The following is a 15,076-nucleotide window of genomic DNA, read 5'->3' as shown; positions in this document are numbered from 1 at the left end:
AGAACACAGGCTTCTCACATTTATCCAGTATCGATTACTGGAAGATAATTGTGGTGAGATCAAGGCAAGTTGAGTTCTGTTACTGTAGTGCTTAGAGTGCTGGACTAGGACCGGGGAGACCCGAGTTCAAATCCCCATTCAGCCATGATACTTGCTCGGTGACTCTGGGCCAGTCACTTCTCTCTCAGCCTAACCTACTTCACAGGGTTGTTGTGAGGAGAAACTCAAGTATGTAGTACACCGCTCTGGGCTCCTTGGAGGAAGAGCGGGATATAAATGTAATAAATAAATAAATAAATAAATAAATAATTCCTATAAACAGAGTGCATGTGCTATGCAAAGGGCTTACATGGGACAAACATCTAATGCCCAAGTGTAGTACCTAGGGATGTGCAAATCAGTTATACGTTGGACTAGCTCAGTTCTAAGGTTTGAGGTCGAGTCGAACCAAACCTGGTTCGGCTCTACCCTGGACTGAAACACACACACATACCCAGCCATTTGGGGTGGGTGGGTTGTGAGCCTTTTTATGTTTTCAAAAACTTATACAGTGGTCCCTCGACTTACGAAGATAATCCGTTCCGAACGCACGTTCGTAGGTCGGAATTTTCGTAAGTCGAAAAGCGCATCCACGGAGGTCCGGAAACATTCATAGGTCGAGGAAACCGCATCTAAAAATTCGTAGGTCGAGGAAGCCGCATCTAAACCGGCAACCACTTCCGGTATTTTTTGTCGTTCGTATGTCGAAATCTTCGGATGTCGAGTACTTCGTAAGTCGAGGGACCACTGTAATTAGTACTTACCTGTTGGGGGGGGGCTTCTCCAAGGCCTGGGTCATCATCTCAGAGAAGGTCATGGCGCAAGCCAAACAGAGGCCCATTGCGCATGGACGGTGGCCTTTAAAATGGCCACTGCGAGGGGGGGAAGGCCTGGAACAGGCTGAAGAACACCTGAACTGGGCGGTTTTTGCCAAAGTAGATGCTGGCATGGGGAGGGAGAACCTCCGTGGACCACCCATGGCCTTGGAGAAGCCCCCTGGAGAGAGTAACTACTAAAAAAAAGTTTTTAAGTAAACATGCTCATGAACCACTCCCCCTCAAACCGAACCGGCGGGTGTGGGGTTAGATAAGAGGCAAAACTGAACTGGTCCAGTTCAGGTTCAGTTTGGACTCTCAGTAAACTGGGCCAGCCAGTTTTGTGCACACACCTGGTAGTGCCTGCTGATGGTCCTTAAGCTAGGAACAACCTTCAGTCTTGCACTAATGTTCCCTTGTACAAAGCAGAGTTTATAGAAAGTAAGTGAAGATCATGTGTGTTCCCCATCTGGTATGCTGCTTAACTGCTGCACTGCAGCAGTGAAAAGGAAATTCCTGAAAGTTCAGGCAGTTGGAAAGTTTGATTTAATCTTTGAGAATATATAAAACTTGCTTAACCCGCACAGAGCATCTGCGCACTAGTACTTGATTGCTCATCCCACCCCCTCACAGCCCCCCTCACCTGAGCCACACTCCTGCTCCTCCTCTTCCATCTGGTTGCTCCCATCCCCCTCACTCCTCCTGGTTGTGGCTGCAGCATTGCTGGCTCCTGTTGGCCAAGCGGCAGCCCCCTATCCCCAGAGACCTCCCCACCCTCACCTGAGTCCCACTCCTTCTCCTTCCCACAAGAGCAGCAGCAGCAGCGGTTGACCACTAGTTCTTTAGTTCTCTTCTCTGCTTTCCTCTTGTCCTCCCTGCCTGATGGCTGCTGCTTGGCCATTCTCCTGGCCAGCAGTTTCTCACCCCCCCACCTGCCCATCCCCATCGCTATCTGGCAGCTGCTTGCAAACTCTCACGAGATGGGATTAGCGACGGGTACATTTAAGATATAGCTAGATAGATAGATTTGACCTCAAAATATCCTATTCTAGGCACCATGGCTCCCTAGTGCCTGGGAATTGCCCAGTCCTGGTTGGTGGAATCATTCACTGATATAACTCTTTGTGCTATAGTTTTAAAAAAAGATTGTAATTTTTGTGTGATTGCTAATTCACTAAGTCAGTGTTTCTCAATGGTTTGGTGCACAGTTTCCCAGACTAGCAGTTAGCAAAGGGGTCCCACCCCCCACCCCCAGGCACCCCCAAAACAATTTCGAGCCGGTGGGGGCCACTGCCGCCGGGAGCTCTTGGGAGCTCATTTCTAGTCAGGCAGCCCTCGATAACGCTCATTTCGTTTCCTTGAAATGAACATAATCCCCGCAGCGAGGGCTGCCTGCCTAGAAATGAGCTCCAGGGAGCTTGCCCGGGTTCTGTGAATCCTAGGCCCCACCCCTTTGTGCATTATATGACATGCCAAGTGGGTGGGGCTCAGCATCCACGGAGCTCAGGTGAGCTCCCTGGAGCTCATTTCTAGGCAGGGAGCCCTCACTGCTGGGATTATGTTCATTTCGAGGAAGTGAAATGAATGTTATCCCAGCAGCAAGGGCTGCCCGCCTAAAAATGAGCTCATTTTTAAGCTCCCCACAATGGTGGCCCCCACTAGCTTGAAATTTTTTTTTGCGGGGGGGGGGTGTTAGTTCTTCATGGACCGGCACTCAACTTCTCATGGACTGGCCCTGGTCTGCGGACCGGCGGTTGAGAAACACAACACTAAGTAACAACATTTGTTTGCTGGAAGGCCTAGAGAAACTCTTACGCTGGCTTCAGCTTCACTGCTTCTGCGGCTGTCAGGTGCTCTCATGAACAATAATCTATGAAGATGACATTGATAATGGTGATGTCACTTCTTTGTTTTAAAGATCATTGTGTTGTTCTTTTTGACTGGAAGGGAACCAAAATTTGGACAAAATGGCAACAAACATGTTTGGAGATCAGCAAGCTGAAGCCCTGCTCCTGTTTTTCCTTGCTGTCCCTTTATTCTCCATATAACTCTTCCAATATACTGTGAACTGTTCCAGTACACAAGATGCTTCCATATATTGCACGCAGTGCCAACTTGCAAAAGAAAATGAAGGAAAGTAATTGTTTCCATTTGTTATGCGCACTACCAAACTTGGACTTATGGCCATTGAATTGCCCAGACAAGGAGAGCTACTGCTATACTGTTTTAAACTGTTGCCCTGATTTTCAGGGCTTTTAGCTGTTTTATTGGTTTTATTGAGTTTTAATAGTTTGATTTTAATTGTTAATTTGTTTTAATTGTTTTTATCATGTTGTGAACCGCCCTGAGCCATTTTGGAAGGGCGGTATATAAATCTAATAAATAAATAAAATAAATAAATATACAAATTCTATAACTTACCTTGGCAGGAGTAAGGAAACAGGTTTTGTTTTTTGCTGGTACGGTTTGGAACAGCTTGCTCTTATATACTACCGTACATAAGAGCAGCCCTGCTGGATCAGACCAAGGCTTATCTAGTCCAGCATCCTGTTTCACACAGTGGAATGTGTGAATGTGTTTCACACAGATGCCTCTGAGAAGTTCACAGGCAGTGGGTGAGGCCTTCCCTCTCCCCTGTTGTTGCTTCCCTTCAACTGGTATTTTGCCTCTGAGGCTGGAGGTGGCCTATAGCCACCAGACTAGTAGCCATTGATAGACCTGTCCTCCATGACTTTTTCTAAGCCCCTTTTAAAGCCATTCAAGCTAGTGGCCATCACCACATCTTGTGGCATGGATTGATCCCTGGTTCTAGTGTTGTGAGGGAGCGTGGAAAATTCCTCTCTGTCCACTCTTTCTACTCGATGTATAATTTTATACACCTCTCTCATGTCTCCCTGTAGTTGCCTCTTTTCCAAACTAAAGAGCCCCAGTCACTATAGCCTAGCCTCATAAGGAAGGTGCTCCAGGCCCCTGATCATCCTGGTTGCCCCCTTCTGCACCTTTTCCAGTTCTACAGTGTACTGCCATATAGGGGTGTGCACGGAACCGCCAACTATGGTCCGGCACTGGGGTGGGGGGGTACCTTTAAGAGCGGCGGGAGGGTTTACTTACCCCTCCCGCCGCTTTCCCGCTTGGCGCCGTAATCTTCAAAGTAATTGGGGTGGCAGGACAACTCCCTGCCGCCCCTTCCCCGACGTTGCTTGCAAAAAACCCCAGCAGTCCTTTGCACGCTCGTCTCTGTGACGTGCACGTGTGCAAAGGACTGCTGGGGTTTTTTGCAAGCAAGGTCAGGGAAGGGGTGGCAGGGAGGTGTCCTGCCGCCCCAATTACTTTGAAGATTACGGCACCAAGTGGGAAAGCAGTGGGAGGGGTAAGTAAACCCTCCCGCTGCTCTTAAAGGTACCCCCCACCCCCAGACCGAACCACCCAGCTCCGGACCAGTCCGGACGGGTCCGGAGGCTTTTTTAATGGCCTCCGGACCGGTCCGGGCCCATCCCTACTGCCATACACTGTGACACTGAGTCGCAGTACACAGTACATTCTACAGTTACTGCAGCTACAGTTGTTGCTGACTCGGCAACAAGAGATTTTTAGATTGTGAGCCCTTTGGGGACAGGGATCCATTTTATTTATTTATTATTTCTCTGTGTAAACCACCCTGAGCCATTTTTGTAAGGGCGGTATAGAAATTGAATAAATAAACAAATAAATAAATAAAAATAAGAGACAGGAAGGTGAGCAGATAACTGACTGGAATGATTGTCCAGTCATTCAGCTCCATTGGTCTGGGGATAGGAGAGGGTGGGAGACAGAGTAGAAGGTGATGCCACAGCTTGGCAGGAATGGATGAGGAGATTGCTCAGATGAGAAGTAAGATCTTGTGCAGCTGAGGGGCAAGGGAAGAATTTGTTCTGTGAAGCGGATCATGCTTGTAAAAAATGCCTCCCTTTCTCCTTGAAATGTGTATATCCATGTATTATATGCATCATGGTCTAAGGGTGTTATTAAAGATTAAAAAAGCATGTTGTGGTATTTTAAAAATGTGTTTCTCATGGAACCTTTAGCTTAACCCCATGGTCCTCTCTCAACGTAAACAAAACTTACATATTATTTGCATTCATCCCTTTTTAAAAAGCTGAGTGTTTTTTACCCTGGAATATGCTTGGTGAAAATTTAAATGTTTGTGTATTTTTTAGAATATATTCTGAATATCATATTTCCCTATTATCTATAGATACCAAATTCTGCATGAACAACCCTGCCATTTAAATCAGCTGCATGTGCTACTACTATTTACACTGGAATATACTAGAGGAAAAATTTTTTAAAAAATTAATGAATACATTCTTAATATAATTATCATATTATCACTGTTGTAAAATCTTAGCAGATTTTCAGTACTTAGATCAATAATTTCAATACGACATACCCAAGAGAAGCAGATCTTTCTCAGATTCAAATTTACTGTTATTCAAATTTACCATATATAGTAATTACACAATAAAATGAATGATGTTTGAAGTTGAAATCCTACAAATTTAAAACGATTCTCTTCCCTTTTGCAAGCACATTTAATGAAAATGGTGGACAGGGTGACAAATGCTGGGGAGATAGGCAGAGGGAGAGGTGCTGAAAATCACCTGGATCCTCTACTGCTCACAAAACCAAGGGCAGCACAGCAATGGGCACTTCTTTGGGCACTCACTATATAAGTGTCTCCAAAGTGGAAATTCTCCCTTGGTAAATGTGCCATTGCTGTGCCTGCCCTTAGCTTTGTGAGCAGTGGAGGAGCCAAGTAGTAGTTGGCTTCTGTCTCCATCTGCCACCTGCCATCTCTGACTGTCTCCATGCCATGTTGGGTAAGGCTCCTGACAGCTCCCTCTTGGGTTGCTTGGGCCCCCCAGTTTGAGAAGTTCTGTCTTAAAGAAAAAGACCATACAAATAATGCTTTGAAATATCTGGTTGGTTTGGACAGACTTGCTCTTGATGATAAATGGTAACAGAAGTGGAAGATTCCTGATAAAAGCTACTGTTTGTCATATTTTTTTTCCCCTCTTGCTAGAGGGGTTAGTGCACAGTTGACATCTGTTGCTGGTGCACTTTGCTCCATATCTATCTCTTTTGTGTTCACAGCCTCAAAAGATCTCCTGTTGTAACACAATGCTTCCTTAGGCAAAGAACTTAGAAGTTCTATCTAGACTGTTAGCACCTCTCCAGTTAATCTGACTAGATCACTTTATATTTGAAGTGAGGTATTTCCTCCTTGTTATGTATTAATTTTTGAACAGATGTTCGGGTTTTCTTATGCCCTGCCAGAAGCATATTGCTTTAGTGCCTTTCTAAATACTTGCCTGTCCTTAGCATGAATAAATTGAGCAGTTTGTGAGAAGAAAAAAAGAGCTTAAGTGAAAGAATTCTATAATAGAATTATTTCTTCAGTTTGTCTGCTCACCAACTGGTACAGCTTCTTAAGAGTGTATAAAAACAACGAACAATTCCAATCAGAACTATTTATTCTGATGTTGCAGTCTTCATTTGTTTCATCTCATTTCTTTCTTTCCTTTTTTTGGCTGTGAATTTCTACTTAACCATGGGTGGGTTTGGTACTGTGAAGCATAGCATCTTGTGATGTTATCATAAAACTTGACGAAGCGAAGACCAAGTCATTGTTACTTTTTTATGCATTTACTGGTTGTGACACTTTTATCATCATTGCCAGAAAAGGAAAAAGCAAAACATGGTCATGTGGTAAGATTTCAAAGACACACTTTAAATGTCAAAAGTCAGTGGTTAGAACAGTGTCTAAGCAACGGTGAATGGTAGACTGTACTAGAGTATGACATCAATGGTAAATGCTCATCAGCGTCTGAAGAAAGGAAAATGTATAGTTCAACTGAATGTGCTGTGCTACCTACACATGCCTTGTGACAGTATATTGTTTACCAAGCTGTTCATGTGTGGGGACAATTGCTGGGAAAGAAATTGCTGTGTGTTGCCTCTTATCAGCGTATGGTTGAATCGAAGTAGCATGGTGGAAACCAATTTGGATTATTTTACCATAGGTTAAGGGTTTTTTCCTTGAGTCACTGAACTGATTCACTGTGGATGCAGTACAGCCAGTTTGCGAAAGTGTTCCTTTCAGAAAGGTGAACTGAAGTGTGAATGTGTGTGTTCATGTATATGTCAACATCACTGATGCAACTATGGTATGTGGTACACCCATAGGAGCAGACAAATGTATTCTTCTTACTGTAGTCAGAGATGTGGGTTTTCTGGAATATTTTGAATTGGAATTTTTTCTGGAAAAATTTCCCATGCCAATGCCCCCTTCTTTGTATAAATGTTGCATTCCCCCCACCCTTAAAAAAAAAAATTACTATACAATTTTTTCTGATGGCCTAAATAGACAGTGGTCTGATTTGGCATTCTGTTCGACCTATTTATACAGTATTTTTGTTTGTTTTAAATCCATATTAATTTTCATTCATTGTATTCAAAATGTTTTTCAAGTAGCCAAGTAAAAAAATTTAGAAATGGAAAATCTTCCCCAGAAAAGCAAAGAGTAGAAACAATTTCCAGGAAAAATCATTTTGGAAAATTATCTGTAAAAAAATTTCAGCCCCACATCTCTGAGATTGTCTGCTTTATTTATCATGTTCATTTTGGACCATTTCTATAACACATTATTCAAAATCCACTCATCCCCTTAGTGGCCATTTTCAAATTAGGCTACCACTGCTAAAAGTGGCCAAGTTTTAGTTGACTTTATATTTTATTTTGATCAGCTTGAAAAAGCCATACCATTCTGCTTCTACAGTATGATCAATTCTCATCTGATATTTCCCTTAATAGCTGTACTGTTACATTAAGAGGCTAACAGACAAGCAAACTCCACCCCTGCATTCTTACCCTTCCATAATCCTATATATGTCAGTAGAGTTAGAAATAAAATATGTAATAGGAGGATATAAGCAGTGTAAAAGAACATTTGTATGCAATGAAAATCACAGGTGCACAGATATCCCACAGTGCAGAAACTGCTTGTCAGGGCCAGGCTGGAGTTATGAACAGCTGCAACTGAATCTAAATATGGGATCAGTGTTTTCCAACTCGGGGTGCCTGCTGTCTGTTACTGAGGTCAGACTTTGGGCCAGGGCTTGAAGCCTCAAGTGCTACAGACAGAAATGCCGAAGTTGTGCGGCCCTCCTTTATACTATCTGCCAATTGCAGGGGCTGACGTTGCATACCACTAGTCTACTCTGTACCCATCCTGTACATGCACAGTCCTGGGTATTTCAAGTAGGAAGGGGCCTAATTCTCAATCTAGGGGGTACTTGCTTCAAGCTCTGGAGTCCCTGTTGCTGTGTTCAAACCACTTTTGACTTGTGCAGTTTAGAAATGAATGAATTGTGTGTCAAATCTGTTACTACTTCTACTACTACTACTACTACTACTACTACTAATAATAATAATAATAATAATAATAAATAATCTGTTCATCAGGTGAATCAGGCCATGGAGTGTGATTTGTTCCTGCTGTGGAAGCTTATTAAAGATCTGATATTTTTGACATTTACTTGAAGAACAAATCTGGGCTTGTGTCTTATTGTGGTGTTCTCAATCTGTATTCTCTTGGCAGTTAATCATGTAATGCTCCTTAGCATGAAATTAACAGTGAAGAAGATATAGCTGATAACTTTAAAAATGCGGGAGTTCCGTAAACTATAACATTTACGAAGGAGCCTGCTAGTGACTTGACTGAGTTGTAGTTTAAAATGGGCAATAGCCCATAATATGTTAATTCCAGAATATGAAGTGTTAGGAGAGATAGTTTATAGGTTTCTTGAAATAGTGTTTTGAGTCAAGTTTGTTTTAAAACATAGAAGGATTAAAGATTTGCTGCTGGAAGAATGGTTTCCTAAACGTTTGTATGCAAATTTTGCATTTGAGCAGATCAGTTACTTGCTACACTTTGCTTGGAATAGAAGTTTGAACATTTGGCAACTGAAATGGATGTTTTTTGTTATAGGCTGGCAAGTCTATATAAGAGTTGGTCATAATAATACCTGAATTGGCAACCCTAGTGAGTGGTTTGCAAAAACTTTTCAACTTATTATGAGATCAACTGAGAAGTTTGTGGTTTTTTTCAGTCTAATGCCTCTTATGGAACTGTGAATTATTATATATGGATGATATATCTATGCTGGTGTGTTGCTTTGAGAATCCAAACAAAAGCCTTCTGGATCACGATTCTTAAATAATATCAAGAACACATAAAAGAAATCAGCACTCTTCTTTTGTTTTTCTTGCCCTTTACATTAAATCTTATGAGTTGTCCATATTTGTTGTTGTCTGATCGTAACCAGGAGGGCAGTTATTGGGATTAGTTAATGTAGAGTATAGTTGTGGTCCTATATGCATGATATCATAGTAGGGATGTGCACAAAACTGGTTCTACTGGGTCAGTTTGAATCCGAACTGGATTCAAACCACACCGGACTTTTTTGGTTTTGCCCCCCTCAGAACCGGGGATCAGCTCGAATTCAAGCTGGTTTGGGCCCAGGGCAGGGGCGCTTCTGTAATTGTTAAAATACTTGTAGGAAACAATGTACTTATTGCTGCTGCAGCATTGGGGGGGGTGTTGTGGCAACTCCCCCTTCCAAGCCTCCTAAGGCCGTTTCGGGCCTGTTTTGGCCGTCTGCATGCAGCTGCCATTTTTTTTGGCTGCCACACATGCACATGGACCCTGTGCATGACCACACAACTGCGTGGTCACGCAAAAGGCCCATGTGCGTGCACGGTAGGGGGAAAAGACCATGCACAGAGGGCTGAAATGGGGCCAAACCAGCCCAGGGAGTCTTGGGAGGTGGGCGGGGGGGGTAGCCGCCACAGCTCACTGCGGTTGCCACAATGCCCCCACAGCCAACACAGCACCCCCCCCCCAAGGCGGTGGCAATAAGTACTTAATTTTTTTAAAGTATTTTTACAATTACGGAAGCCTCCTTCGAACCTGCCCGAGCAGTTCGGTTCGCCCTCAGACTGAACTGGACCTGGTTCATTTCGAGGTCAAGCCTTCAAACCAAACAATTTCTAGTGTGATTTCGAGCTGGCTCGCGCATCCCTATATCATAGATTCCAAGTGTTCTTATTTACCAGAGAGAGTCCCTATTTTTTCTGGGACCTATCTCTGGTCAGTCTCGACCCTTCATTTGTCCCTAGCATTGCCATTTGGGAATGCCTTGTTAACATTAGTAGCATTATTTGCTAGACTTTATTCTTCAGGGTTCTAAAGGTTAAATCTCTCATTGGAGTGTGGATGCATATTGTCTCCAGTGTACATACATGAATATTAAGATGCCATGTAGTACATAGCCTGCCATTTCATATGCTGGTGGGGTTTATTTAAAACTGTTGGTAACAGATTGCAGGACAACTACAGTTTTCTATCATATCTATCTGAGCAAGATACATGATTGCAAATATAGCAGTAAGAGAAGAACCTTCAACAAAATGTACTGGGGATGGGAAATGTGGCCAGTAAGCTATATGTGGGAATTGAGATGCTTACAAATGTGTCCCTATTTTGACCCGTTACATGCTGGAGGGTATGTGATATTGTTTTAAAATATGTATTACATGAGCTGAATAACTTTTTTAAAGAACAAAGTTCTCCTAATGTGTAGTTGAATGATACTGCAAGCATAATTAATTATTTATTATTTGAATTTTTCACTGAAGTTACCTTACTTATGCTGATGCTTCTTTTACTCACCCTTGTAAATCAGGTTTTTGTATGTGTTTTTTCCCCAGAGGAAATAAAAGCAGAAACTGGAAGACAAAGGTACTTTATTCCTTTTAGCATGAATAGCTTTACCTAGTAGTTACATTCAAAATATCTTTGGTAGTGTTTACACTGAAATGAATGAATATGTACCACCTTCTTTGAGGGGATCTGCTTCAAAAATGACCTGTTTAACATTAAAATGCCAAGCCTGGAGTGCAGAAAGCCCACATGCACACATGTTGTAAGTTAGGGGTATCCAAACTTCCACTGTAGTGTACAAATGCAGAGAAAACACGTTTCACTTCAGATTTAATTTTCATAGTACACACTTTTTCTTTCTAATTATTGGTTTCAAATTACAGTGAAAGAACTGTAAGGAGTATTAATTTTGTTACTGGATCAGTGAACAGAACATTCTAATTAAGAACCCTTAAACACTGTCATGTAAAGATGTTATATAGCTCCCAAACAGTCATGGGATGCAGAGCTCACGTTGTCCCCCAATAAATGAAATATCCAAACTGCATTTTTTCTTTGTTTGTGTGTGCTCCTTAACCATGAATAAGCATACTCATAAAAAACAACAACAACACAACAACTGTGTGTGTGCCTGATGAAGAAAATGCTGTCTTGATCAGGATCTCAGAATTACTTACATTTTGCAACAAAGTGAGAGATGTTATGCCACGGCGGGGCTCCACAGCTGATCCTGTATTCTATAATTTATTAAATAGTAAAAGTTACCCCCTACATTCTTTTGCAGGGTATTTATACCTGTGTTATGAAAGCTCTAATTCTGTTTCCTCAGTGCAGTTGCTTCTTTGTGTGGTGTTTAGGATCACACATCTTAAGACAATGGTCTTTGATACCTATAGGTACCGTTACTCAGGAAAATCTAACAAATATTTTGGTTTTTTAGAGAAATAGGTATCAGATTCCTTCCACATGTGTACATGCATGTGTGCACATACCTATAAATCCTGTTTATCTTAAGTTATAGGTTTTAAGATGCATCTGCTTACATCGTTAATGTGTTCATTGTCCTTTGTCCATATTGAGGACTAAAACTATTCTGTAGAGACAAACCAGCTTATGCAACCAACCATCAGATACTAACTAATACCAGACTTTCTGCAGAGACCTGGTAAAAATCACCATGTTCATTGCAATTGATAGACTGTTTTCTGTCTTTAGATAAAGATTGTTTAAATGAAAAACCTAAAAAGAGCAGAGACACTTTTGACTTTTGAAATAGAGAAACTGAGTATATAACAAGTTTGGGTGATTAACTTTAGATATGGTCTGTGTTCATTTTGTATTTTTAAAATCACTCTACTTCTGTTTGAACTATTTTTGTTCAGTCCTCCTCATGGAGAAGCAAAGCCTGGTTCAAGCACTCTTCCACCGGTGAAGTCAAAGACAAGCTTTATTGAGGCGGATAAATACTTCTTACCTTTTGAATTGGCATGCCAATCCAAGTGTCCTAGGATTGTTAGTACATCATTAGATTGTTTGCAGGTTTGTATTGGATTATAGATCATTAACTTGCTACCTACATGTGTGTTTTCCTTTCCAAGTAGAACGCTATTTGTGCAGACCGACAAGTCCCACAGTGTAATGTGGTTGGTTCTGAACCACCTGCACTGCTGCGGGTGTCTAAAATACGTGCTGTGCAACAGGGCTGTTCCACTACTATTTACCATTGTGCAATCACACATTGTGACACAACTTGCATTTTGTCAGAACCGCACATGCTACACTGCAGGACTTGTCCAGTTTCATATACAGCATACATTTGCGTTGCTAGATGTACCTTAATCTTTCTAATTGTATTGTTTTAAGTGTACTATTGACAGCACTGTGTTGAGTGACTTCATAAACTTCAACTTGTTGAAAAGCTAATCTCTTGTTTTCAAATAAAAATTCCCTGCTAAGAGTCAAAATGTTAGATATATTCACTATTCTTATATGGTGATATGTTTGGGATTAGCTTCTGCCTAGTTCAGAAGCATAGGAACATAGGAAGCTGCCATATACTGAGTCAGACCATTGGTCCATCTAGCTCAGTATTGTCTTCACAGACTGGCAGCGGCTTCTCCAAGGTTGCAGGCAGGAATCTCTCTCAGCCCTATATTGGCAATGCCAGGGAGGGAACTTGGAGCCTAGATCCTCTTCCCAGAGCAGCTCCATCCCCGAAGGGGAATATCTTAGAGTGCTCACACATCAAGTCTCCCATTCATATGCAACCAGGGCAGACCCTGCTTAGCTAAGGGGACAAGTCATGCTTGCTACCACAAGACCAGCTCTCCTCCTGCAGCATAGTGTTGCAGACTTGCATGTGCCCTGCTCTCTCTTCATGCGCTGATGCCTTCTACTTCCTGGTTTGTGGTAACAGGTTTATCTGGTTCGTGATCCATTGAATCAGTTAGAAATGGGTTCCGTGCCTGCACGGACGCCTCTTGGTGTGGACTACCACAGCTCCTCATGGTGCTTTTGCCCTGCCCAACGTGACTACATGGCTATTTAAGGTGGGAAGAAACGCCGGCTCTTCAGTTCCTTTGTGACCACCATAGTGGTTAGTCACTCTGTAGCTCCTTTTTTAGGTTCCTTTTTTTGGTGAGTTCTAGAGAGAAAAGTAAAACAAAAACAAAAACCAGACTGATTTACTAGGAACTGACTTCGGACTGCTATTGACTACAACTACGGATAGATTGGATAGCTTTGAATTGACTTTAATGGGCAACGGATAGATGGATACTCCTAAACAAACTGAGAAGAAATCAGACAAAAAGGGTTTAAACAGTGTGCCGAATGCAAAGTGAAGCTTCCACCACAAGACGGGCATGCCTTATGCTTAAATTGCTTCTGAGAAGCCCACAATGCCTCCTCGTGCAAAGTTTGCCAATCTTTTTTGAAGCAAACCCGCTGCAACAGGGAGCTTCATTTGAGGGTTGCCCTTTTTAAAGTCCCCCGGGTCCATCTAAGGAGGGGACGAGCTCATCTGTTAAGTTTTCAGGCCCAAGGGCTGAGACTTTGGCTAGTCTAAACCCTCTGTGCCTATTTTTAAGTTTCCAAAACCATCGAAGAGACATGGAGACAAAATGGCGGAGGCATCGGAGCCTGCCAAATGGAAGAAGTCATCAATATTGGAGGATACTCCCTCCCCATCAACAGCACAGGATGTAGTCTTAACAGTGTCAAAGCCATCAGCACCAAACTCGGGCTTGACATCGCCAGTGAAGGATCCATTTTTGACATTGAGGGCATTGGCATTGAAGGTGTTGGTATCTACTTAGATGCGCTCCACTTTAACTCCTGCTCCGGTTCTACCTTCATCTATCTTGAGGCCTTCGACACCGAGGCCAGTGACTCCTATGGTGTCGAGGTCTGCCTCGGTACTTAGAATGACGTCTCTTTCACTGGCAATGACTCCAATAAGATCACCATCGACACAGACAATGCAAGACACATTCTCGTCACTAAATACCAATTCTGACGGGACAGGTTACCCCACATTTATTTATTTATTTATTGATTGATTGATTGATTGATTGATTGATTTACTATACCACCCAATCCACAGACTCAGGGCAGTGTACAAACAATAGCAGCATCCAAGATTTGGGGGTGGGGGATAAATAACCAAAATTAAAAAAATTAAAGGGCAAATGCCTGCTGGAAAAGAAATGTCTTCAGTAAGGTTTTGAAGGCTGAAAGGGAGGAGGCAGACCGAATCTGAGGGCGGCGGGGAAGAGAATTCCAAAGGGGCAGCAACAGAGAAAGCCCTTCAATGGGCCCTACTAAAATGGAACTCTGAGACTGGGGACCGAAAGAAGAGCAACCTGAGAAGACCTGACAGGACAGGACTGTCCGGGAGAGGCAGTCCTGCAGGTAAGCAGGTGCTAAACTCTGAAGGATTTTAAAGTTGAGAACCAGCACTTTGAATTTATTTATTGTTAAATTTGTACCCCGCCCTTCATTAAGAAAATCCCAAGGCGGCTTTGAATTGGACCTGGAAGCAAATATGTAACCAGTGCAGCGACCGCAAGAGAGGTGTCACACTATCATATCTCTTATCTCCCATAAGCAGGTGAGCCACCACATTCTGGACCAACTGAAGCTTCTGGGTTGTCTTCAAAGGCAACCCCAGGTAGAGCGCATTACATTAATCCAGATGAGAGATGACGAGGGCATAAGTTAACGTTGCCAGGGCCTGCCGGTCAAAATAGAGCCGCAACTGGCAGACCAGCTGAAGCTGAGCAAAGGCACCTCTGGCCACGGCCACCACCTGCTGCTCGAGCAGGAGCCGCAAGTCCAAGAGGACCCCCAAGTCGTGAACCACCTCCTTCAGTGCAACCCCGTCCAGGGAGAGACTCATATTCGGCAATTGCCAGACTGAGGAGTAAGCAAGAGCAACTCAGTCATGGAGGGATTAAGT

General features: G+C 42.8%; 1 protein-coding gene across 2 annotated transcripts in view; it reads left to right on the top strand.

The window, feature by feature from the left end:
* ARFGEF1 (ADP ribosylation factor guanine nucleotide exchange factor 1) overlaps positions 1-15,076 on the top strand; it is a 125,687-nt gene that overhangs the window by 28,105 nt on the left and 82,506 nt on the right. For both annotated transcript variants that reach the window (XM_053249255.1, XM_053249256.1), the window contains exons 2-3: positions 10,665-10,695; positions 12,000-12,156. In XM_053249255.1, the coding sequence (XP_053105230.1) occupies positions 10,665-10,695; positions 12,000-12,156 (188 nt within the window). The remainder of the gene's footprint in view (positions 1-10,664; positions 10,696-11,999; positions 12,157-15,076) is intronic.

The sequence above is a fragment of the Hemicordylus capensis genome, chromosome 4 (genome assembly GCF_027244095.1).
Source record: "Hemicordylus capensis ecotype Gifberg chromosome 4, rHemCap1.1.pri, whole genome shotgun sequence".
Lineage (NCBI taxonomy): Eukaryota > Metazoa > Chordata > Lepidosauria > Squamata > Cordylidae > Hemicordylus > Hemicordylus capensis.
This window is presented reverse-complemented; position numbering and strand designations above follow the sequence as displayed.